Source organism: Larimichthys crocea, chromosome XIII (genome assembly GCF_000972845.2).
Source record: "Larimichthys crocea isolate SSNF chromosome XIII, L_crocea_2.0, whole genome shotgun sequence".
NCBI lineage: Eukaryota > Metazoa > Chordata > Actinopteri > Sciaenidae > Larimichthys > Larimichthys crocea.
Genome location: NC_040023.1, coordinates 31,547,027 through 31,572,309, shown reverse-complemented (window position 1 = coordinate 31,572,309; position 25,283 = coordinate 31,547,027). Strand labels below are relative to the sequence as shown.

At 40.0% G+C, this 25,283-nt stretch overlaps 2 protein-coding genes across 3 annotated transcripts; both read left to right on the top strand.

Annotated features, from left to right (window-relative positions):
* The first annotated feature begins 171 nt into the window (after positions 1 to 171).
* Positions 172 to 3,762, top strand: LOC104930291 (uncharacterized). Of its 2 annotated transcripts, XM_010745039.3 has the most exons (5): positions 172 to 298; positions 1,227 to 1,586; positions 2,120 to 2,389; positions 2,930 to 2,992; positions 3,247 to 3,762. In XM_010745039.3, the coding sequence occupies exons 1-5, from the start codon at positions 214 to 216 to the stop codon at positions 3,357 to 3,359; spliced, it is 891 nt and encodes a 296-aa protein (XP_010743341.1). In that variant the 5' UTR covers positions 172 to 213; the 3' UTR covers positions 3,360 to 3,762. The 2 variants fall into 2 exon arrangements, with proteins under 2 accessions (XP_010743341.1, XP_019111507.1); XM_019255962.2 differs by lacking the exon at positions 2,930 to 2,992.
* Positions 3,763 to 6,105: 2,343 nt separating this feature from the next.
* Positions 6,106 to 23,329, top strand: scn1ba (sodium channel, voltage-gated, type I, beta a). The gene is made up of 6 exons (XM_010745040.3): positions 6,106 to 7,629; positions 15,933 to 16,099; positions 17,578 to 17,815; positions 19,790 to 19,931; positions 20,208 to 20,279; positions 21,369 to 23,329. Exons 1-5 carry the CDS (start codon positions 7,575 to 7,577, stop codon positions 20,272 to 20,274), a joined length of 669 nt encoding a protein of 222 aa, XP_010743342.1. The 5' UTR covers positions 6,106 to 7,574; the 3' UTR covers positions 20,275 to 20,279; positions 21,369 to 23,329.
* Positions 23,330 to 25,283: the final 1,954 nt, after the last annotated feature.

Here is a 25,283-nt window from a genome sequence, read left to right as displayed (position 1 = left end):
TTTTATATACTGCATTATATATATATATATAAATTCAGGGGTTAAACAATACTATCTGTGCTCTACCAAAACAATACCAAAATACTGGGTGTTAACCTGCATTTCAGTTCCTTTACGTTAGGTTTCAGAATAGTGGTGTATCGCCGCCTTAAAGGAAGTGCTGTCACATTCAGGGGGGCTTGGCAACAGGCAACAGTTCTTTTGCAGAGAGACATGTTAGAGATAATTTTCTTTTCTTTTTCAATTGTGATGGAAAGGAGATGGAAACAATGGATGTTAATCATCTTCATGGTCTCAGGTACAGTTTCTAAAGAGTTTTGATTTGTAGATGTTTGTGGCAGAAATCCTGAATGTGTCTACCTTGTTGCTAAACCAAAATCTGTATGCTGTAAACTGATACCTGAATTCAGAGATCATAATGCGATGTGTAAAATGATATAGTACAGTATAATTATAGTATAATATAATTATTATAGTATGAGTATTATGTATATAGCTATGAGTACTTGATGTCTTTGGGGTGTCATGACAGACTGAGATCTGATTCAACCTGACTGAAATTGAAAACTGAAATTACTCTCTGTACCAGATTTAAAAAGAAGAGCATACTCCCCCTGGGGGTAGAAACTCTCGATTTAAATTACTTATACAACAGAATTTACTCTGAGAGGTGAGTTTTGATAGTTGTTCCAGTGAATTGCAGAAAGACATCCAAAGAATGTATCTCACTAACTGAGACACTTGTTGTAAGTCAGAGTTTGGAAATATACTTAAGAGATTATTCAAATGTTCACTTTTTATAGTTAGTTACTTAGATACTTTTGAGTCTGACAGACAAACATGTATATCCTCAAAATTAGTCAAAAAAGTCAGTCAGAACATAAAACAGTAAATAAACAAGTGTGACCCACAAAAGGGCTATTAGGCCATCATCTTTTTTCCTGTTCATGATATCTTAAATTCCTTTAAGCCACCTAAATTTCTGCCAGTGTATTAATGCTTATTGTCTGCAGATAGATAGACTAAGCTAGAAACATGAAACTTGGTCCAGTAACCAAAATGGTCAAAATTCAAGAAACATGAGTCTAATAGGCCAAATGGTGCTGCTGTAATTAAGGCCAAATTTTAATTATGGAAAGGCCATGTCCCTCATACCGTAAGAAAGACGTGACATCTCATCATTATGTTCATTTAGTTTTATTATGTTATTTTTTATGTTGCTTCAGGTACTTGCTCCCTGGTCTCAGTCCACCAGCCTCCTGTGATTACCACTGCTCTGGGTCATGATGTCATAATGCCGTGCCATCTCAATATCTCCCATGATGAGAAAATGGAGTCCCCACCGGTTCTGTATTGGTTTCGCTCAGCAGGAGACACTGACGATAACAAGCTGTGGGAACCATCTGAGAAATACCAGAAACGCGTTGACCTTCTAGACAAAGAGACAAACACTACAAACAAGTCCATTCTCCTTAAAAATGTTCTGTGGTCTGACAGTGGAAAGTACCTGTGCAAACTCTCTGTCACCACAACACGGTCCAAACGTTTCAGGATAAAAGGAACTGAAACTTTACTGATGGTTTATGGTAAATGTCCCTCTGCAGACCTGCACAGCCATCTGTAATCAATATTTACAATATATATATCTGCAGTATTGTTTTTGATCTCATAGGCATTTCTCAAGAAATGTTGACATACAGAAAAAAAGATCCCCTTCTAACCATTGTCGATTGAGTTATGAATGGTTGTGACGTTAGTAAGAACAAATACAAACAAAAGTCTGAGTACACTTAACTTAAGTATAAATGATTGTCTGTATCACAATGTAATATGGAGCCTTAGTTTTTTGACTGGGCCAGTTTGGTCCGTATACTGAAAAAAATCTGTATACAGTCAACAAGGTATTTGGATCTTTTGAGTTAAGTATAAAGTTAGCACTTGATTTTAGGGTTGAGGATTAGAATTGGGTTATTGGGTTATTGTGTCTTTGTGGTCCAGTCTGCAGTGACCTAATTTCGTTTTCGTTATCAGGAAACCCAGTAAACAGAGGTCAGTGCAGTACAGATCTTTGTGTTTATGAGCATTAACATGCTGTGTATCTGTCTGCATCTCTTTTCAGACACCATGATCTTTAACCTCACCGGTCACAACAGCACTCTGATCAGTTGTGAAGTAAACGTGACCCGGGATCCTAGATTTGTTTTGTCCATTTCTCATGATGCATACAAACCCCAAACTACTGAATCTGCTCGAGGAAATGTTGTCCCAGATCTGCTCTACATCACACTCTCTAAGACCATTTTCCTGAGGAGAAAAGGAAAATATGAGTGTCAGCTGCACCTAAACAAAGTCCTGATGACGAAAAGCATCTTCTATTATCATCTGCCCGGTAATGATCTCCTTTCTGATCTGATCTAGTTTCCATGCATTTACATTACACACTTCACTGATGACTGATCACTAACTGCACTAACTCACAAGTTTATTTACTGAATTTGGTTAAACTGGATATTTTATGGAAAAAAAACAGTCATAATAAAAAAAAACATCAGTTAAATACATGTGGTATGAAAGGGTAGGGTGGTAGGAGGTTTTACTTACAGAAACATTTCCTCATTTATCACACACGATTTTAGGAAGCAGATTATTTTACTGAACCAAAGTAAACAAATATGGCAGTGCACGTGGTCAGACAGACCCAACTCTGACCGACTGCCAGCACCCTGGCTAGTGGCATAAACACCAACACTCATCCTTAAAATATGATCACGATCAGAGTTCTGGATGGAGCTTCCATAAATCAAATCGATACAACAATGGTGTGAAAGTGAATTGCAGTCCGAAACTGTGGGGCAGCAGGTTACAAGAAAATACCATTTCTTACATTATGTTAATTTGAAGTGAAGTGACCTAAATGTTTTCTCTTTAGTGATTGAAGACAGTGGAGATCCTGAAAGGAATATTTCAGTAGCTAATTCAACAGCTGTCGTTGGTGAGTCTCTCCTAAACAGCAGCAAGCGCACACTTTCTTACAAAAAGACATTTGTAGAACTAGTGGTTAGTTTGGTTTTGACTTTGCTGGGATACCAGAATTTCCAGTGTCCTCTTTTGTGTCGATAGTTTTCGTTGTAACTTGGGTAAACTTCTCCTTAGAATTTCAGTTCCTTTTTATATCTCCAACATTTTGCAGTATGCGTAATTTAATCTTAGGACTACACCTCATATCAGTTGTTTTGCGTTTCTCAGAGCCAGATGTGGTGGTGTTTCCAGAGCCGTGGATCCTGTATACAGCTGTCCTCCTGGTGCCTCTTGCCACCCTGGTGGGCCTCTTAACTGCTATGCTCATGTGCAGAAACTGAGTTTGTCAACATCTGTCTGGAAGGGAGAGGCTTCGAAATGAAGGTCGCAACTGTCAGCGACAATTAGCTGTTTCACCTGTGCAAGGTGTGCATACATCCATAACTGCAATATATAATATATCATGGGTAAATATATGTGTATATATACAGAACATATGATATATAGTATATGTATAATATATGCATAATAAATATACATACTATAAATAATATACTCTGAACATAAATATGTAAATATAATGTGCAACAGATAAGAATATTGTACAAATATGATATATATGGATATGATAAAATATCAGTATGGTTTATATTAACACAGAACACATATAATATATAAGTACATGTTCCAGTATTTGGAGTAGTGTTGGGGTTCAGAATCAAAAAATCCATAATGTGCATTCTGGCAAGGTATATATAGATATATATATAGATAGATATATATATATAATATATATAGAATATATATATAAGTATAGTATATATATATATATATAGATAGATTCTATATAGATCCACTGCATCTGGTTCTTTTCTACATGTTTCATCATCAGTTTCTCCATAAACCTCTCTGTTCTGTTGTATTCACATGATTTTTAATACTTTGTTTCCCTCTAATGGTCACCCAGGGCAGGTGCTTGTACCATTAAGAGGGACCCCTTTTTCGCTTTACCTATTAAAATATTTATGTAATAACTGAAAATGCAACCATATGGCACTTTAAGCTTTAACCTCATGTTTTTAACTGATGATTTCAAAAGCAAAACATGTAGCTGAAACAGAAACAAAACGCAATAAAAATGCATCACCTATCAATGATTTTTATGTTACTTTATTCTCAGCATGTCTCACTGGATGAGTGATATTCATCCGCACTGGTTGTTTCCACAGTTGAAGTTAAGCCATATATTTAAAAAGATGAAAGGGGATGTTGGTGGAATTAGGGACAGGAAGGTCACACACTCAAAGACACAGGAACAGTGCATTTGTCAGGGCGAGGACAGGGATGCAATCAGCACAGTAATCCTGACTACTGGCATAATGAAATGGCCAAAACGAGAGATCAGCACACACACACACACACACACACACACACACACACACACACACACACACACACACACACACTGATTCCCCTCTGAGCTCTGAGTTCAGAGAGCGAGTTGGTGCACCTGTGGTCATGTTACACATGGATTTTATATATGCGCGTGTGTGTGTGTGGGTGAACTGAGTCAGAAAATATTGGGGGCTAGACAAGTGTGGTTCAAACTCGCAGTTTGCAAACCTCAGGAAGTCTCAGAACCGAACAGAATTCAGGCGACTTTCCGTGTAGTTATGAGTAATTTCATGACACATTTTTAAGGCGAGAAACGGCTTCAAAATCAGTTACCCACCCAATATCTTATGTGAATTTGAAATGAGCTATAGAAGGAAGGATATAGTGTATCTGAAGACCATTTATATCATCATACACAATTTGTTTGAATGAGGCAGCCAGAAAGGAGCATTTATAGATGTGTTAAAACTCATATGAAAGATGAGTATTGACAATAAGTAACTGTATATTAATAACGCACTGTTGCCCGTTGGAATAAAATATTTTTACCTCTTCTCATGAAATGAAAGTGGCAATGTGATTTATTCTTGATAGATATAGTGTATCAACTCCAAACTTTATTGATCAATCTCTTCCAAACATATCGCAGCGAAAATTAAACCACAGTTAACCTGACGTGAATAAAAAATAAAATAAAAATGTAAAATTTTCCAACTTTATGGGCAACAGTGTAGTTCATTTTTTTTCCATCCATCGATTCGTTTTCAATTTCGTATTTGGACTGATTTTCGTCAGTGTAATATATGAACACCAAATAAACAACTTTAAATAGTATAATAGGAAATAATATAATAAAATAGTTGTTTCTGTCTTGTTTATCTTGGACCTGTGTTTTTTTTTTTTTTTTTTGCAAGTTATTTTCTTGGATTAAAAATGTTTAATATTCTCTGTTGACATCCTCACCTGTGATTCTCTGATGTACCACTGAGTTTCTCTGTGATATCACTGTGCTGTCATCTTTGCCAACACGTGGGGGTTTCTGGAAGGGATGGAAAACATCACATAAAATCACTGTTGCCATAACAACGGCTCTATAACTCTTCCCCCTCCTCCTCCTCCTCCTCCTCTTTCTCCATCCCTCTGCTGCAATGCATCACACCCTCCCTCCTCCTCCCCCTCCTCCTCCTCCTCCTCCTGCATGCACCTCCCTCCCCGAGCCTTCACCCATCCCACAGACTGATTAGCGCGACATCCTTCCACTGACACACCATGTAATTTCTGGAGGTTACTGATTTTTTTTTAAATGTATATGTGTGTGTTTGTGTGTGTCCCTCGGCTCTTTCTTTATTTTGACGCCTCGGTCAGCATCTCCAAGAGGAATATGTGAGTCTCCAAAAAAGACATTCCCCCAGCGCGTGTATCTTCTCGAAGGCAATATATATAAGAAGAAGGACATTATTGTTATTATCTTTTTCTACCCTAAATTGTCTTCGGTGGCAGCCGCGGTGTGACTGCAGAGAGGACTTCCAGCACCTGACTGCCTGACGCGGGATGGAAGCCGTCCACCTCTGACCCATCAATAGGACGACACGTTCCGAGGATATCAGTGAGGAAAAAAAAGATTATTTTGATTAAGAGGTGACAGGTAAAAAGACGCACAAACGCTCGGCTCGGCTCGGCTCGGCTAAAAGAACAGACAGGATTTTATACATTTTGAGCAAATTCACTAACAAGATTACTTCATGTAGTTACTTGGATGATCACCCGAGTTCAAACACAGTCACAGTTCATAGCCACACCGCTGGAATGCACAAAAAACATTGCGCACTTTTTCTTTTTTCTTTTTTCTTTTTTTTTTTAAGCCTCCAAAGACGCACAGAAGGCGAGCATAAATAAACCTTAGATATTCAGACTGGTGTCATGTGCTGGTGACCCATCTGAGAAACTGAGCCACCTGTGCTGTTGCAGTCAAGCCTGTGAGCGCCATGTGCACATGGGCAGCAGCTAAAAGAATCCATATGGCTTTACTAATGTGCACAAACAGCGGATGATTGCACTTAAGTAAGTCAAGAAGCAAACAGATTCCTGTCCTAGCTTTTATCTGAAGAGATATGTGAACACTGCACTGCAGGAGGAAGGAAAGAAAGCAATAACACTTGACATGAGGCAATAAAAAGTTGAGAATTGTAATTTCTTCCAAAGCCAAAGAGGGGTTGGAAACAAGCTCGAGGATAATCCACACTGCTTCCGTTTGCCATTTCACCGCCCTCCTTTTTGCCCAGGTCACATCTGCGGCCGTACATGAGGGAAAAGTCTGGGAGTGCTTCTGTCAAAGGCATTCATGCATGCAACATTTTGACAGACTTTCACTCCAGCTCCATTGCACGACTCGCTCACACACTGCGTCTTCCATTTCCCACTCCTCAGCATCACCCCCTATCGAGATCAGCCTAAGATATCAGTCTTCCAGTAGCTTTTTATTGTCCAATCCAACTCACCAGTCTGTGTGTCACATACTGGCATTATTTGGTGCACACACTGTCATTGTGAAGCTAAACACACACCTATGGGTGTGTGCTGCCAGAGTATAAATAGTTGAACAAAGGCCCTTTTGGAGCGACAAGAGGCCGAAACCTGAAACTCGGAGTGATTCCTCCCTCTGGTAACTCTATACGCTCACACACCGAGAGGCTGGACGGAGTCTCCAGCAACATAGTGATTTAGTTCCTGAGAGAGTGAAGAGACAAGGCAGCAGGGTGCCCGCCTTCCACACTGCTGCTGTCTGATTTTTCAGGTGTTTAAGAAGACCAGATCAGCAAGAAGACCCACCCACCCCTCCTTCCAGCTCTTTGTATCAGCTGGAGAAAAAAAAAAAACTGAGGAGAAGAAGATAACACCCAGGCGGACCACACCCAGAGTCCCAACAGCCTCAGGACCGAGTCTCCTTCTTCTCACCTCCCAGACTTTTAAGCATAGTCAGGACATCTTTAGTGCTCATAACTAAGCTGGAATAGCTGCTGTAGATCTGTATTGTGTCTCTCACTCTGAAGTGTGTGTGTGTGTGTGTGTGTGTGTGATAGAGAGAGTGTGTGTGTGTGTGTGTGGGGTGTGTGTTTTGACGCCGTTGAGAGACACCACCAGGTCTTCTTTCTCCTGTCAGGATGTCTGCAGTACAAGAGCTGCTGCTGCTACCTCTGACCCTCCTGGCGCTTCAAGGTGAGTGGGCAGTGGTCATGTTGCCATGGCAATGCCGCGATGGTAACACCTTGGCATGCACATGAGCCACCATCCAAACCCCCCACCCCCCCTTCACCCCCATTCACTGACTGTGCTGTTTGTTGAGGTGTTTCCTGTTGTCTGATGTTGCCCTCTCGACTGCTGTTTGTTGGCAATGTTTGGGTTTTGTTTTTTTTTCTTGAGGGTGTGGTTAGAGATGGAAGGTGTGTTTGTTGGCGTGTGTGTGTGTGTGTGTGTGTGTGTTCAGATGTAGATGTGTGTTTGTGGTTGCATCATTGTGCTGGATTGGTTGCTTAAGGCCCAGCTGTTCAGTTTTTTTTATTCAGAGCAATGAGATGAGGCCATGTGGCAGTGTTGAATTGAAGGGCGCACACACACACACACACACACACACACACACACACACACACACACACACACTGGACTGCAACTAATGATTATGTCCATTATCAATTAATGTACCAGCATTTATCTTGATTCATTTGTCTTAGCATTGGTGTATGAAATAGAAAATAGTGAAAAAATTCCCGCCACGACTTCCTGAAGGCCGATTTAATAGCATCAAATTTCCAACCAAGTCTAAAACTCAAAGATATTCAGTCAACAGTGATATAAAACCTCACATTGGAGATGCTGGAACTGGACAATGTTTGGTATCTTCTGTCTGTTTGCTTAAACATTTAATTGACGGTGAAAAGAGCTGCTGATTAATTATTTGTCTAGTCTAGATCAGGTGCAATTTCAGTCAGGTCTCTGTCGTATCTTCTGTCATCATGATGGTCTTTTAAAAGAGAAGATGTTGCCCTCAACATTCCCACTCCTGGTGGTATCTGTATCGTTTGAGATACTCAAAAACTTCATTTTCTCAACCAAGAATTTTCTGCCATTTATTCTTTAAAGCATGAAAAACACACTCCCCTGAGATGAAAATAGCTTGAGCTACATAACCCATCACCGTTAAATTACTGTCAGTGTCCTGCCACACACAAGAAGAGACGCAACTCGCAACTAATTCTTAAAGAAATGTACGATCTATGTCTCTTTATTCATAGCCCTTATGGTTAATTTGAAAATGATCAGTTGGCATGCATTAATAATGACTGAAGGCAATTTAAATTAGATGTGGATGTTAGTTAACGCATTACAACCACAGAAACACAAACATTCTTGTCATTTAAACGCTTTTTTTTTCTTTAGCTTAACCCACGTCAGGACAAAAATGTGTTTTTTTTTTAGTTTGCATGTTGTCGTCACAGATAATCTCAGTTTAAGCACTGGGATTTAAAACTGAGCACCAAAAGGAAGCAATGCATTAAAAAAAAGGAAAGCTTACTCAGCCAGATGCTCTTTGTCTCGCTGCCGCATAATCTAAAATAAATAAATAAATATAATTATTGCATGTTATACCTTTACATGAAGTGCCAGTTTATCCAGGATATGAGGTTGAAACAAGTAGGCAGGGGCTGTAGGAAGTTGCAAATAGTGAGCATGAAGCTTGGAAAGTAGGTTACACAACCTCGATTGACAGAAATAGACAGTTTGGTTGAGGAGCCGGTGGGTTAGTTAAGGACTGATGTGAGTGAACACATCTGGCAGCAAAGATGAGGATATAAGACGAGACAGGAAATTGGAAGGAATCTCCTAAAAGAAGAGGAAGGGAACAGATTGAGGCTGATGAAAGTAACAGTTTGTGTATTTGCGTTGTGTTAAGAAGTTTCTGGATGATGGAAAACATTCAGGGCGATTTGATGATGATTGTAAGCTTCATGACACTAATTAGGTTTGGTGACAGCTGCAGAAACAATAAAAAACAGGAAATAGGAGAAACAAAATGACCTAAAATACATTAAAACAGACTTAGAGATCACCAAATGTAATGACGCGATCATCCGCAATGATCCACATAACTCATTGCTGCTGAATTCTCCTCTGAATGAGCAAACATGTTATTATATTTGAGCTTTTTTTGTTCTTTCATAGGAAGTTTTTCTTCACCAATGTCGCCAAGCGCTTGCTAATGGTGAAATTGTTGGGTCTCTTGCACTATATAAATAAAATTGAACTGAATTATGGTAAATGTCACAAATGAAATGCTACTGAGCAAACAACACGAAACCATCTGGATAAATACAAGAAAATCACTTTGAAGATAAGATAAGAACCAGAAGCTGACACGAACTGAACAGTCAAGTGACGCCGTGAGTCGCGTGTTCTTGCTTTCAAGCACACCGCAGGTTCATAAAACCTTAATGCATCTGACGGCAGCTTTAACTAATGTAGAGACTCTTTGTTTCTGCAGCCGCAACCATGGAGCCATTCAGTCTGAAAATGGCTCGAACATGAACTCATGGTCAAAGGAGAGTGCTACCGGCAGGATGTTTCGAACGAGCACGCTGTTTTCTCGGCCTCTCTAAGCTCGCGCCCATTCCATCACTCGACGAGACCACTGCATTTGCACAAATTGGAAATTCGATTACAGAGGAGCTTATCATTTTAAGTAGCAGAGGTAGAACATAAACTAATTACACTGTTCTCCTCGACCACTTGAGTAATGCACTGCAGCTTTTTTTTTTTTTTGTGCTTTCGCTTTTGGAATTTTCCAGAAAGTTTCTGGCCAATCTTCCCATAAAAGTTCATTCCAAGTTTAGTTCCCATTTGAGTGTACTTTTAACCCCTGATAAAACATCATGCCATCATTGTCTTCAAAGCCTGTACTATAAAACGTACAATAGCTGCTACATACAGTGTACAGGACGTCTGTATCTATATTTATTGCTTTGTTCTAACAGCAGTTGTTGTAAACAAGGAGCTCTTGATTGATGCACTCCATCTGAGTGGCCTTGCAATGAGAACAACGACATGAATATGATTTTTTAGAAACTATAACAGTGGCTCACTCGTGCCCCCGGCTGCAGCTGCTGACTCCAAAAGCCTCAAAGCTGCACAAATCTCATTCTGAAGAGAGTTTAATTTCCATTCTATTTGAGGCTCTTTATTTTTATTTGGAGATCCATTCTAACCCACAAATCTGGAGCGAGAGACTGTGCCGCCACCGTGCCCTAATTGCAGGCTGCATGTGTCCTGCTAACATGTGTCACACACACACACGCACATGCATGACACACATACACACACACCTCAGCTCTTGTTCATCCAGCTGCGTGACAGAGGGCTCTGATGCCAGGGTTCTGTGCAGCTTCTAGAGGGGAGAAGAAGTCAGTGGAGTGCAAGAGGGGCAGCTGGGAACTCATTGGTTTATCCATATTCATTGTTAACACCACCAAAATAGTTCTCTGCACCAATAATGATTTAACAGATGATGAATAAATCTGACTAAAGTACCAATATCATGCATAATTATTAATTATCTCTCCCAATATATCAGTGTATCATTTCCTATTCCACCTAATATACCGTGATGTGTAATAAGTGTAAGATTCCTGTCTCAATATCAAATATTTTCATTGTCAGGTTTAAGCATTTTAGAAGACCAAGTATGATATCCCGGAGACAGACGGACCAGTAAGAAGAGAGACATGAAGCTCATAAGTGCAGTCATTGCTTTGATGCTTTATCAGCGCTGTGACGTACTGCTTCACACACCGCTCCAACACTTACATGAGGTGGTGCTTCTGGAAATCGCTTGTGTGTGCCAGAGCTGCACAAGGGCAGACAAGGACAAATACACATTATGAATCAGGACATGCCGATCATTTTCTGTGTGTGGAGAGCGATTTTTAAACAGTATGTCATCTGTTTGGACAGGACTTGGCAGGCTGACAAAAATTAAGTGTGTTGAAGTCACAAAATTAACCCGTTAAATGCTAAATAGAAACATTACAGATCAGTAAAGTTTTGAGGCTGCACCAATCATTTACATATACATCCATTCATCCATTTTCTTCTGTTTATCTGAGTCGCATTAGGTTAAGCAAGGCATTCCTGACGTCCCACTTCCAAGCAATATTTTCCAGCTCCTGCTTGGGGGATCCCAAGGCATTTCTAGGCCATATGGGATATGTAATCCCTCTAGCGATTTCTGGGTTTCCTCCCAGTTGGAAAACTTTCAAAGGAAGGTGCCCAGGGGGCATGCTAAGATTCCCGAACCACTTAATACATGTATGTGGAAGAGCCAGGGATTACCCAAGAAATAACACCCAACTCTGCAATTTGTTGTTGTTGTTGTTGTTTTACTGTCTTTCAACTGAAAAAATTACTGTTCTGGTTCAGCCTCTAGCAAAGTTGCTACTCCAAGAAGCAAAAAAAAAGCTCTGGCAAAGTCACTGCGCTCTGCTTTCCCAGCATGCGCACCGATGAACATGGTGGAGTATTAGGCAGCAGAATATTTTGGAGATGGAGGAGACCAAAACATAGATAAAACAGTGTTAAAGAGGTGGCTAGATACACAACTCTAAATAAGCGTGAATGTTGCTCTGTGTCTACTGAATATGGTAACAGGTTAACGATCAATCTTTTTTTTTTGCTGTTCATTTCTTATTACACAGTAGAAAAGGAAAGGAATTTGACGAAAAAGAAGTGAATGTAATGATCGTAATGCTTGACCTTAATTATTTAACTTTTTATTTGGGGGTCATTGAGGACATATTCTGTGTAAATCACAATAAAAACATATGCTGGATGTCAAAATAGAAATTGTGCTGTTGAACCAAGGGAGTAACTGTTTTAAGAATAGACATAAAGACAGAAAACCAGGCAGGATTTGTTCTATGTTGACAAACCGGTGTGCCGTTGCTTGCTTTGTGGAGTAAAATGAAAGAGATGCACACAGAGCCGTGTGCTTCAATGGTCTACTTGTTCCAGTGGAAACTCTCTTGCTTCGTGTCAAGGGAAATGTCATGGATGCTTGGCATTTCCCCTGGTTATGTATGCCTACACTATGTGTTTATGTCGATGGTAACCAAGCTATGGGAAAAGATGTTGTCCTCTCTTGCCTCTGTTGTTCCATGTATCCAATTTTCTTTTACACCTCTTCGTCTTATGGTAGTTCAGCAGGTAACCTTGATCCTTTTTTGTATTCCCTTCAGCACCCAACGACATGTTAAGCTAGATAACCTCAGCTGTAAATCAGTTTTTTTGCTTTGTAGGTCTCAGGGGTATACAACAACTGACGTGAGGGATTAACAGCCAGCCCCCCGTCAGTAAAAAACCTCCTAATCTGCAATTTCTGGAATATCCGTTGCATAATCCTGAACCTCGGTCCACAGATTACGCAATGGATTTTGCATTTTTTTGATGCTGTGTGTGTTTGTGTCCTGCTGCTGTTGACGCAGTTTGGTGGACACTGTTTAGTCTGCACTTTGGATGTGCACTTCCTTTTGTGTCTGCTTGCATGTTTGTCACTCTCTCTCTCTCTCTCTCTCTGCTCTCCTATTCGCTTTTCACTGTCTTCTTTACTTGCTGTCTCAGCTTCGGACAGTCAGCAGCATCCCTGCTCACCTTGCACAATCTCGCCTCTCTCTGCGTCACTAACCTCCCTCAGGATTACCGCCTCGCGCTGTCTGAGCATGCCGCTGTTCCTTGCTAGATCTTCATCCGTCTCTGCAACTAAAAGGCTCTCCTCTGTCTTCATTTGTTTCCCGCTGTGTGTCAATCTTGTGCTGTGTTGTTGTAATGTGTCTCTGTCTCTGTCTGTGTTTCAGGTCTCACCTCCTCAATATGTCAACCATCTCAAACCCTTCTGTGTTTTGTTTTTTTTCCGCATGGGATGTCTTGCTCTTGTGTCTGTCTGGTGTCTCCTTGTCTTTCTGTCTCTTTCTGACTCTCTGTCTTTTCTACACAGTAGTAGAAGCTGATATGTTAGAGCCTCTCACAGACTTGAGTCAAAAACACCAGTGCACAAAGCGTCCTACCAAACATTTGGTGTGATCCACTTGCAAAAGTGTCGTTAGGTTGATTTCCTGTGAGATGTCAGAACAGTGATGAATGACTTTCATCCACCTCTATTTGCAACCACAGATTAGCTGCGGCACTGACAGCTGGCGCATCTTACAGCAGCCTGTAATTAACACAAACAATCAAGTCACATTTCTAAGACACGAGAAATCTAATTAGGGCAAAAATATAAAGTGACTCGACAGTTTTGTGTTTTCCGTTTTGTCTTTTTAAGTCACTGGATTACTTTCTGTGACAGTGCACCTGTTCTTCAAGAAGTTCAGGAAAAGTATTTGCAAATGCTGTTTGCCTCAGGTCTGTTGGTTGTAATCTAGGGGTCCTCAGCAGACCCAAATCCCAGAAAACCTGAAAACCCCAAACCCTGACCTCAAAAGAACCCTGTTTTGTAGGTTCAGACATTTAGCATTCCCACATAGTGGTGGGTTCATTATAACTTTGGATGTATTTTCATAGTTTTGGCCTTTGTTTCTGTCACTGATTATAACATCGCACTCACCAAAGTAACTGAAAAGATCTGGGAACATAACGACACCTAGACAGTCGAGCCTGATCCAAAACTCTCTTTCTAGACTCAAGGTACATGGGGGGTGCATGGAAAGATTGTGGACTAGCTCAGCTAAAACATAGAAATTATGAAATTAAACACCCATACAGGATTAGAAACTGTTTTACATTTAGTGTTATCTCCCCTGTGCAGTCGAGGTAGTTGATGATGGGGTACTGACATCCTCTGATCAAAGCCACTGAGATAAAACTGAAACTGAGCCCACCAGAAATATCAGTAATAATCTGCTCATTGCACAGAAAAACTGTGTGCACACGATAACGACAAGTAGGAAGCCAAAACCGCCAGTAAGCCGACTGTAGGCTGCGATGAACGACTGACAGATACGTTTACAATTCGTCTTAGTTTCCTCTGCCAAATGCAGTGTGATCTCCCGACTGCTTGTGTTTCTGACGTCTTGTTACGTTCCCACATCTCAGAGCTAGGAACAATGACCAAAACTGTAAAAGTTATATTAGACCAGCATCAAGCTGTTCCAGTAAAATCTAAAACAAAATCGATTGTAATGAAGTTCAGGCTCAGGTTTAGTCACTGGGTCCTTTGGGGTTTGGGTTCTGTTTTTGGGTTTCAATTACCGGGTCCATCCCTTGTTTAAATAGGACAGCAATGGGTCCTTTTACGTTTGATTTTTTATATTTTTGGGCCTGTAAAGTCTTACATTTTGTTCTAAACTTTCTCTTCTCCTCCTTCCCTTTTTTTTCTCTCCCCTCTTCTCTCTGCAGTGCATCAGCCAGCATTAGGCCTCTTCCCTCGTGCTTCCCCATCTCCCCATGCTTTTGTAGAAATGGCTGCTACTACTGAAGCCTGTTCTAACTTACTCTTCCTCCTCCCTCATTCCTCCCCCTCCATGTTTCTCTGCAGTGTGCTGGCATTTCTAATTCTAATAAGTCTGACTTTGGTGCTGCAATCATAGGAAGTAAAAAAATAAATAAAAATATTGTCTACATGAGGCCTTTAACGATGTGCAGCCTCTGCGAATCTCAACCAAACTTTGAAGAATTTGAGTTCATCTGATCAGCGCTGTGTTTTCCTGTCCTCTCCCTCATGCCCCCCCCCCCCCCCCCTTACCCCCTCCATCTTGCGATTCAAAACAAAAGCATCCCCAGAGGTCAAAGTTGAGAATAGCACAAGATCATTGGTTGAGAGCCATGCTGAGGCCTCAGTGGAAACTGCAGGGTGCAGTGTGAGAAAGAAACATTTGGAGTTACAGGTGTGTAACTCCCGTCCGATGAGAAGTATGTGTCATGGTGATGATGGCATATATAGACTCATGCTTCTATATATGAATTTAGCTCAGTTGCCAATTGACAGAATGCAAAAAAAATTAATTAGTATCGCTCACTGCAACCTCTTTATTTCCCCTCAGTTTCACAGATTAACTCCGAAAATGTACATTACTGCAAAACTAAAAAAAAAAGTTTTTAAATTATCAGAATAATCTATGAACTGAAATGGTGAGTGGAAATAAAAACAATGCAAGAAAAAGCATTTGCCCGTTACAAAAGAAAAGAAAAAAAAAACACGCATGCAATTAGTATTGGGAGCAAGCACGCAAAAATTACAAAAGTTACATTGTTTAGTACTGCTTAGACAGTTTGCCTGCAAGTACTGAGATACTTGAAAACACCAGAGCTCTGCCAGGTGTATCAACCTTTCCCTCGCGGGTCATGGGTACGTGAAAAAGAGGAAGATAGCCACCCACGGCTCTTACCTCTGAAACCCTGTTACATGCAAATAGACAAAGAGGAATAAAGTGATACAGGAGGTTTCTAACTGTGCATTCTGAATCTTTTTCACTCTGTAGCATCTCTGTGCCATGGAGCCTGCGTCGAGGTGGACTCAGACACGGAGGCCGTGGCCAATGAAGGCTTCAAACTGGGCTGCATCTCCTGTAAGATGAGGGGTGAGGTGCCCGCCATGGCCTCCGTCAAATGGTCCTTCAAAGCCTCGGATGAGACGGAGTTCACGGACGTGAGTAGAGAAGACAAGGCGATCTTTAAAAGTGTAGAACTCTGTAATGATGCTTGATGAGGAGTGGTTCATTTTAGGGAATGCACTTATTTTCTTTCTTGCAGAGTTTGATGAGAAAATTGATATCACCCTCAAGCTTGTCTGGTAAACAGCCAGCAGATGGTTAGGTTGGCTTAATTTAGCACAGAGACTCTCCAAATGTACCTCATCCGTTCAATCTGTTCAAATATGAGTACATATTTGTTTTATGTATGTTTATTTGGTATGCTATAAGTTTGCCAGGCAACCAGTAGAGACAGTAGAAATGTGTGTGCCTGGACAAGCAGTAGTCCGGTACATAACCTTCCATAAAACTACAATTTGTTTTAAGATGGATTTTGCTATGGTTGAACAGTGCCAGGCTTTCTACAGTTGTTCTGCTAACCGTCTCCTCACTGTAATGCCATATTTAATGTACGAACATGAAAATGGTATTTTTGCCAGAATGTATAACAAAAATTCACCGATAGGGGCGGTAATAGCGTAGTGGGTTAAGCGGCCGCCCCGTGTGTGGAGGCTATAGTCCTCGCTGCAGCTGGCCCCGGTTCGAATCCCGCATCGGACGGCCATTTACTGCGTGTCACTCCCCTGCTTCCTGTCTATCTTCAGCTGTACTATAAAAAGCAAAAAAAAAAATCACCGATAGTTTAGCTCTTGTGATTAACATTAAAGTAGTAAAACTAGAGCTAAGTTGGAGGAGACAGTTAAGTGTTTAAGCTCGATCCAGGAACAAGGCTCCTTTCCAAAAAAGAAAACAGACACTAAAACATTCAAAAGTAATAGTCACTCTTAGGGTGAATTACTTTCAAAACTGAAATTGCAGACAAAAATTATCCAAAATTTTCTGCAAAGCAGCCTGAAGATACCCTGCAAAAACCCTGTCTATCACATAATAACAAATGTAATTAGTTGTCATGTGTCCATATAAAGCAATAGATAAAATGAACACAAAGCCTCAAACGCATCTGTCACGACTAGGTTGTTTGCTCGTCTAGAAAAGGACTGCAATGCATTTATCATGAGAGCGAGCAGAGTGCTGCATTTTTCATGACTGGCTTTTTTCACCCCTCTTTCTGCTGACTAGAAGACAGCACATTTTCTGACTTGAAGGAGTGGCATAGCAAAGAGGCCATTATGGTACATACTTAGAGTGGGAGAGATCCCATTAGTCCATTTAGAAGCTGGACCCACTAATTCGCCAGGAAGTGCAGAGGTGAGGCTGTAACTACAGCTCGGTCGATACGGAAAACCATCAGACCAGCTGTAGCTGTAGAAACCTGAACACAGAAGCAAAGTGTTTGGTGTGCTGGACCACAACTGTTCTCTATTCTCTATTTTTTGTTGATGTGAAAAACTGTAACTAAGAGAAATACATTCACAGTCTCTGTTTCGTTTTGTCTCCTTTTCAAAGAAATCTCATTCTGTAATTCTTCTTCCAGTTATACAGCTACGAAGATCAAAAAGCCGAGATCATTGACCCACGTTTTTACGAGCGTCTGGACTGGAACGGCAGCAAGAACACCGATGACCTACAAGATGGCTCCATCTACATCCTCAATGTCACCTTCAATGACACAGGAACCTACCGGTGCATTTTCAGCCGCACCCTCAAGTATCCCGACTACGAGTATAATATCAGCCCCAACAAGACTATCGTCATGAACGTGGTGCCACGACGTAAGTACTGAGGCGATGGATGTTGTATTGTAGTGGGGAGATAAATTAGCTGAAACCACTATGGAGGTTCTCTGTTTTGGAGATCAATAATCAATCAACATCAATAATACATGGTGGGGTTCTCTTGTTTTTACAGGATAGATATTTATCAAACTTCTAATTACACTACAGAGACAACTTGAACCTCAAGTCTAGCTGAAACCTACAAAGATTGTGCCAGCGAGGCAGTTAGGAAAGAGCATAATTCAGTGAGAACTGTCACACAAAAATACATTATATCACAAAATAACCCTTAAAGCCACCACACATCAATTATACATGTTGGGTTTTTCCTTTAAGAGGTGAAGGCAGCTCTGTTCTTAGTACAGTATATACACAGTAACTGATTATGTTTTGTGTTAGTCCAACACTGTCTTCTTCTGTCCTGTGAAAAGTCCCAGACCAAACAAAGCCTGCAACCAGCCATGCAAGCACAGCTGAAATTTGCTCGAGTGTGTTTATAGAGCTGCAGTGTTTTCGCAGATGTGGTAAATAAATATCCAAGAAGGAAACTCTAAGGAATATACTTGCAGTGTTCATCTTTTCAAGCAATGTTGGGAGTGGTGTTGATGGTTAATATTTAACTACTGTATTATTTACGTACTATAATATTCTTATTGAATTGAAAAAGTTGTCAGTCCGACATTGTCTCTAAGCTTGTGATGCCTCACCAGAGTTTTTTTTAATGATGTATGTAGTTCTGGTATTAAATTACAAGATGCAATAATATTAAAGACACAATGATTTCTGACAAAACAAACAACTGGGGATCCACAGCTTTAAGAAAATAGGCCATGCTCGTATAACCAAAATAGAAAGGTCAAAGCCAATGTGTTCATGGCAGCTGCTCAAAGAGAGTATGGCCCTAGTGTAAAGGTGTTGACACGCTTGGACAGCAATAGATGTTTTCTTGCACCTCATTCTCACTCTACTGTCACAACTACCGTTAATTTAAGCCTCTCTAATCCATATTTTCATGACCGATGGAGCAAATGACTACGTCTGTGTCCAGGTATCCACATAAAATGATAATGTTGCTCTGTATCTGCTGGATAAAAAGAGCTAATATTTGCTACCAAGATCACTATATTAACTTACTAATGTGATAATGTGTCAATGCTGTGCTTCCACTCTCTTGTTGGCAGAGAAAATAAAAACACAGAGTATATAAGAGTAGCTACACTCAATTAAAGTTCCCTTCAGCTTTACAGAGCATTGTATCATCTCTCAGCTCATTGTTTTGGTTTCTGCCCCACAAATTTCGTATTTTGTTTCACAGCAGGCAGTTGTTTTTAGCAAAAAATCCACTGTGTACTACCTGCCCAGCACCAAACAGAAAACAGAGCGATAAGCTGGGGAACATGGTTAAGCATTTAAGTGATAAAAAGCCACATATTTCCTTTAGAAGTCAGTGGAGATTCAAAACAGAGCTAAAAGGAGAATAAATGTTGGACTTTTGATCACCAGATGGTCCCAAGGTTGCCACATTGTGATGATATGATGTGTTTACAGCCTGAAGGTTGCCACATTGTGATGATATGATGTGTTTACAGCCTGTTTTGCTGCCACAAAGTGCTTTAAGTGTTTAAATTAGCATAGAGGTGTCCCCCATGGCTCATTGTTTGATCCTCTGAATTTTCATTGTTTTCCCATGGCTCATTGTTTGATCCTCTGAATTTTCATTGTTTTTTACTTGCAGGCTACAATGATCCGTAACTTAACTTGTGGATGTCAGATAGGTTAATGGTATCTACAGTAGGGTTCAGTAAATTGTGAATTATGGGACAGGAGGTCATAATTTATGACTCATATCATTTAAAAAACTTATGGCCTGGGCAGCCCACATCCTTTTCATGGTAAAAATTAAATCCAATCCCCTTTCCATAGCACACAGATACAATATATCTTAGTTTATTTCCCTCTCTGTATCTCTAGTCACCAGGGGACTGGCATCCATCTTGTCTGAGGTGATGATGTATGTCTCCATCATTGGGCTGCAGCTCTGGCTGGTGGTTGAGATGATTTACTGCTACAGGAAGATAGCGGCAGCAGGAGAGGAAGCTCTGAGAGAGAGCGCGTGAGTAACACTTAAAACACACAAACACAGCCACCCAGAGAGAGACAGCCTCTCTCCAGTGCCAGTCCTTCATTTCCACATCCTGCTGGGCCGTCCAAATGTCCTGATTTCCCACCAACCGCTTTCCCAATCTGTTAAAATCTGCTCTTTTTTCAAAATAACAAATGTTTTCCCTTTTTTTCCTCACTGAACTGATACCTTGTTCTGATTCTGATTCTCTGACCTTGACTGCCTGTTTTTCCCCTTTTCTCCTTTCAACCACTCTCTTTCCTTCAGGGCGGAGTATTTAGCTATAGCATCGGAAAGTAAAGATAATTGTGCAGGTGTACAAGTGGCAGAATAGCACTGGTAGGTCTGGCTTCTTACTAAACGTCATGTCTTCATGTTCATTTTATAATATTCTTCTCTGTACTGCTTACTTCTATGTCAACGTAACAGACAATCAGTCATCAAAACATTTCCCCATTTCTCCCTGGTTCCTTTTTTTGGTTGGGACCCTTAATATGAGACGATGATTACATCCTGTCACATGTCATATAAGATGTGAGCAGTTCAAATGTTTTTCTCTCCTCAGATTGTTTAATTTGACGCAATTTGGACACTTTAATAATAAACCAATAATAATAAGCAAACATTATCTTATTTAGATTTTGCTTTGTCTAATTCTTGTCAGGTGGAAATCCTCCAATCATCCTTGGTTTAGAGACATTTTCTACTTTATTAAGATGGAAAAAAACTTCTCATACACCAAAAGTATGAAAGTATAGAGAAGACACGGGGACTATTTTATACATATGCTGGAGTATTCACTGATCCTTCCATCTCAGATAGACAAACGACTTTTCTGCTAGCGCCATCATTTGTCCAAACTGTTTTTTGGGGGAAAGAATATGCATATATATGCATCTTTGGTTCGTCAGCATGCTCCACTCAGCTTTTGGATCTTCAGAATGACTGATTTATCCACCAAAATAACCAGATGAGTTCTCAAAAGTTGGAGGCAATCCAATAGGTAGAGAGGAGGAAGCACGTGTCATCCTACATTTAGGCCAGGTGCAGGACAACAGATTTAGTGCAGGGGAAAAATAATAATAATAGAGTGCACTTGGATTTTATCTCCCAAAAAACATTTTTGAGTCTGAAATAAGCAACATTTCATAATTAAAGCAACTCAATGATGATGAACTGTTCCACTTAACTTACTTAGTTTATTCTACTAATTAATTTGCACCATTAGTTTTGTTTATTTCTGTGTCACTTCACTTTAGTACAACTTTATTCTCATCTAAGACATTCTTTAAACACGTTATTTTGATTTTAGATACAACCCAGTGAGATTTTTGTTGAAAGTTGACATGTTACATCGTCACAGCTCTACCCAATATTTACAATATTTATTGTCCTAACAGATTTATGTTTTTGTTTGTTTTACTTCAGGTCGAGGAAGAACTCAAGACGGCTTTCTGTAAGGAATCCCACATCTCCTCTCACCGTCACTCACCTCCCGCCATCCTCTCCACAAGATGGAAATATGGAACCACTGAGAGGCGAAAGATCTTCATCGAAAGGTTATCTTTAAAATGTCTTTCTGCGAAAAAAGATGGAAAGGAGCGAACTATATTCTGTTCTGAGGGACAAGAGACGATGCATCCGGTCATCATCAAACAGAACAGAGGGGGCAGAGAGAGGTTGAGAGTTGTAGTGTATATATAGGTGTATAAGTATGCACAGATAATCTATGAACACATGTAGAGTATATTATAGGACTACACTGTATATCCACTATCTGCATGCTTACAAATTATCGAAAAGACCAACATGTATCTGACGTTCTGTCGCAGTCACGTCAAGAGTGAGTTATTCCATTTCACACCATGTGCTGACATCAGGGTTTGACCGATACAGGTGTTATGAAGCTGTTTTTAACTGAAGTCAGTGTTTCCTCAAAGGTTTATGAAGCCGCGGTGCAAATAGAAATCACGTTGAACGATAAATTAAAACAAATATTTTAATGAGACTAAATTTGAGTGATATTTCTCTAAAGGAAATCACTGCTACGACAGCTGATATTTTGTCCTGATAGATTTTGATGCTCAAAAGTTGCAAGTATTTTGGATGTTTTTTGAAAAAAATTGGGACACAATGAAAACTACAAAACCTGGTTTATCATTTCAGTGGCAGCCACACAACAGGTCAATATCTAAACTTTGGGGACACTTAAAAACATGTTATCTATGGTCCAACCCTGACTGACTTCTTCGTATATTTTTAATAAACAGAATTAAAGAGAGGATGTGAGAAGGTGAGATGAACTATCATTTTTTTGGAGCAGTTGTACATCGATGACACTAAAAACTCAACAGGAATTTGAACACCCATCTCTCTCTCACGTTTACGTAAAGATCACCCACTCACATCTGCTCACCAAGAGAAGACACTATCGACGTTAAATGTGAATTCTGTCAAACGTTTGGCTCGTCACTGGAAGGTGTTGAAATCACAGTTTCAATGAGTAGAGATCTGAGTTTTTAACTCTTGAGAAAGCAGGTATGTAGTCATCAGACACTGTAATTTGTAGCTTAAACGTAGTGCCTGTCACGTTTTCAATGTTTCGCCTTGGACTGGGGAAGCAGCTGAGATGAGATCATGTTTTACCTTAAATTCTTAGACAAAGTGACATTTTTTTTTACTGTGTTTTCCTTGATCCTGCAAGCTCATAATGATGATAAGTTCATTTTATTAACTTAAATTTAACTGAAGCATGATGACAGGCCTGTTCGGTTTAAACTGGCTGTGTAAGTAGAAGTTTTAGTGCTGAAAAATCTCTCACTAGATTCACGCGGTGAGTAAAAATAGCACCAAAGCGTGACTTCTTGTGACATACGAGAAGACGATGCTCACTTTACAGCAGCAGACAAATTTTGTATCAATAAAAAACAACAAAAAACAAAAAAACATGCAGCTTTACCATTCAGTAGAAACTTTTCCATTGATGTCTAATTTCACACAAATGTCTTAATGTCTTTGTAGAAACTTAAGGGCTTGGCAAATTGTTAACGTCTAACTGCCGTGGGCAAATGTACCACAAAACCTGTCTAGTGTGCCTCCCAGCGTGAAGCCAGTGGAAACCAAAAGGAGAAACAAAAAAACAAAAAAAAAAGGAGAGAGCCTTGTTACAGATCTTTGTGTAGCAGCTGTACTCGCTTCTCTTTCCGGACAGCCAGTTACTGAATATTGGTGAACACTAGATGGCAGCCAAACACTGCCGATCTGCATGTTTACTGTTCATCTCTTTCATACAGAACTTGAGTTTGATACATTTTGAGATACTGAGAATGGAGGACACACAAACTGATGAATTCATACAGAATAGCTGCATGCTTTTACTGATAGATAAAGCAAAAGTTACACAGACTGTTCAACGAGATAGAAGCTAGAGGTCAAGAAAATGAGCGAAGGCCGTTCAAGCTGCTTACTGAGGGGATTTACTTTGTGGGTATGCATCAGTTTACAGCATCGTAAAAAAAAAGCCTTTGCTCTGCACAGATGAACCTACCAGTGAAATGAAAACCACACTGCTCCCCACGTTGTTGGTCTGCTTTGTGTCCATGTGTTTTCTTTCGGCTGCGATTAAAACTGTAGTTCATGTGTAGGTGTGGAAATGTTTGCTTGCCAAAAAGAAAAAGAGATGGGGGGGAATAAAAGAGAAAGAAATAAAAGATTCTCGTGAGAAAAATCAGCAGTGTCCCACTTGTGTTCTTTTTTTTTTTTTTTTAAATCTTACATAAATGGTAAATGTGGAGGTGGCTGATATGCAGTGAGATGTAGGACGTGTTGAAATGCATTATGTTCACGACTTTTTTAAAAGATCAGCAGCTGCAATCTGTAGTTAAATTTTTTCTGCTCAGCTGGGGTTGTTGCAAACATTCATGATTATTCAGCATTAAACGATACAGTATATTGAGTCTAAAAAACACTGGCGCAAGTAACTCTAACACACAAGGTGTAATATTTTTAAAACTCCCCTCAGGTCACTAAAGTCCTAATTAAAAATACTGAGAGGGGGAAAAAAAACAACTCAGTATTTATATAACCCGGCTAGTGTGAGCGTGATCTCAGATGTATTTTGGGCATGCTGCTGAGGAGCAACAGGGGAATTCATTCATTAGTGTGTAGAACAAGAGTCATAACCCAGCAAAGGTTGTAGGATCTTGTTTGAGAGCAGTACTACACAGGGATCATTCGCAAGCTCAAACTGACTAGAAAAAAACATTTAGTCACGAGCCTTGTTCGACTTTGGAAAGGTCATAACAAATGTTTTAAAGCCATATTTAACCTTTTATGGTGTTCAGCAGCAGAGCCCAGTTACTCATTTTGACTCTCATGTCAGATGTGGTTGGACGGATGGATCAGCGGCTTGTTTGAGATGCAGACTTGTCGATGATCATGTTACTTCTCTTTTCTCGTGAAAACCCACAAACCATTTTACTCATTTTAAAATCTGATCAGGCAGGAAATGACTAAACTAGTGCCGTCTGACTTTCAGCTAATCACTTATTCAAAAATCTATAATTTTCCAAAGAAAAATGTCAAACGTTTGCTGATCCTAGCGTGAAGATTTACTCCCTTTTCGGTTCCTCTTTAAGTTTTCGGACTTTTGATCAGGTACAATTAATTTGAAGGTGTCGTCTTTGACTCAGTTTTCTGACATATTAAGTCAGAAAAAACAGTCTTACCTTCTCAGGTACTCCACTGGTGTGTGTGCTCGCATAGTGCAATGCAGCAAGACTATGATAAACAATGAAAATGCCTCTCATACATTGTTATGTCTACTGTAATTATTCAGTGATTTGAAGAAAACCAGACCCAGTATTTCCCACCAGCATGTTCAACTGAACCGTCTCCAAGAGTTGGATGTTGCTGCTGGGTTTCATTTAATCTCCCTCAGCGCCATTTGACTTCAGGGATTCAAACTGGCGTCCTTTGGCAGCAACCGCCTCCAACATGTTGAAAGATGCCTGAGAAACTCAGAATGAGCACGTGTCATAGTTCTTGATTAAAAACAATCTGTCTTGAAGAGAAGAGTTTAAATAGTTGATAGAAATTGATCCGCAACTACTCTGATCATTGATTCACGATTGATTGTTTCTGTCATTTACCAAGAAATCATTCCTCAAATGCTTTTCTCTGTCATGTGATTATGTTAACTCAATAGATTTGGGTTTTGGACTCTTGTTCAGACAAACAAAAAGACATTTAAAGAGGTCACCTGGGATAATTAAGAGCTGATTTAGAGCTACTTCTGTACTTAAAGAGTACTACTTCGGTGAATAAAGTTCTAAAAACAAATGT

What these genes read in the sequence shown, in the direction of transcription:
- scn1ba (XM_010745040.3), top strand. Translation starts at nt 7,575, where the DNA reads ATGTCTGCAGTACAAGAGCTGCTGCTGCTACCTCTGACCCTCCTGGCG. An exon ending in GACCCTCCTGGCGCTTCAAG is followed by an intron (nt 7,630 to 15,932) that starts GTGAGTGGGCAG and finishes TTCACTCTGTAG; the next exon opens with CATCTCTGTGCCATGGAGCC. An exon ending in ATGAGACGGAGTTCACGGAC is followed by an intron (nt 16,100 to 17,577) that starts GTGAGTAGAGAA and finishes TTCTTCTTCCAG; the next exon opens with TTATACAGCTACGAAGATCA.
- LOC104930291 (XM_010745039.3), top strand. Translation starts at nt 214, where the DNA reads ATGTTAGAGATAATTTTCTTTTCTTTTTCAATTGTGATGGAAAGGAGA. An exon ending in AATCATCTTCATGGTCTCAG is followed by an intron (nt 299 to 1,226) that starts GTACAGTTTCTA and finishes ATGTTGCTTCAG; the next exon opens with GTACTTGCTCCCTGGTCTCA. An exon ending in AACTTTACTGATGGTTTATG is followed by an intron (nt 1,587 to 2,119) that starts GTAAATGTCCCT and finishes ATCTCTTTTCAG; the next exon opens with ACACCATGATCTTTAACCTC.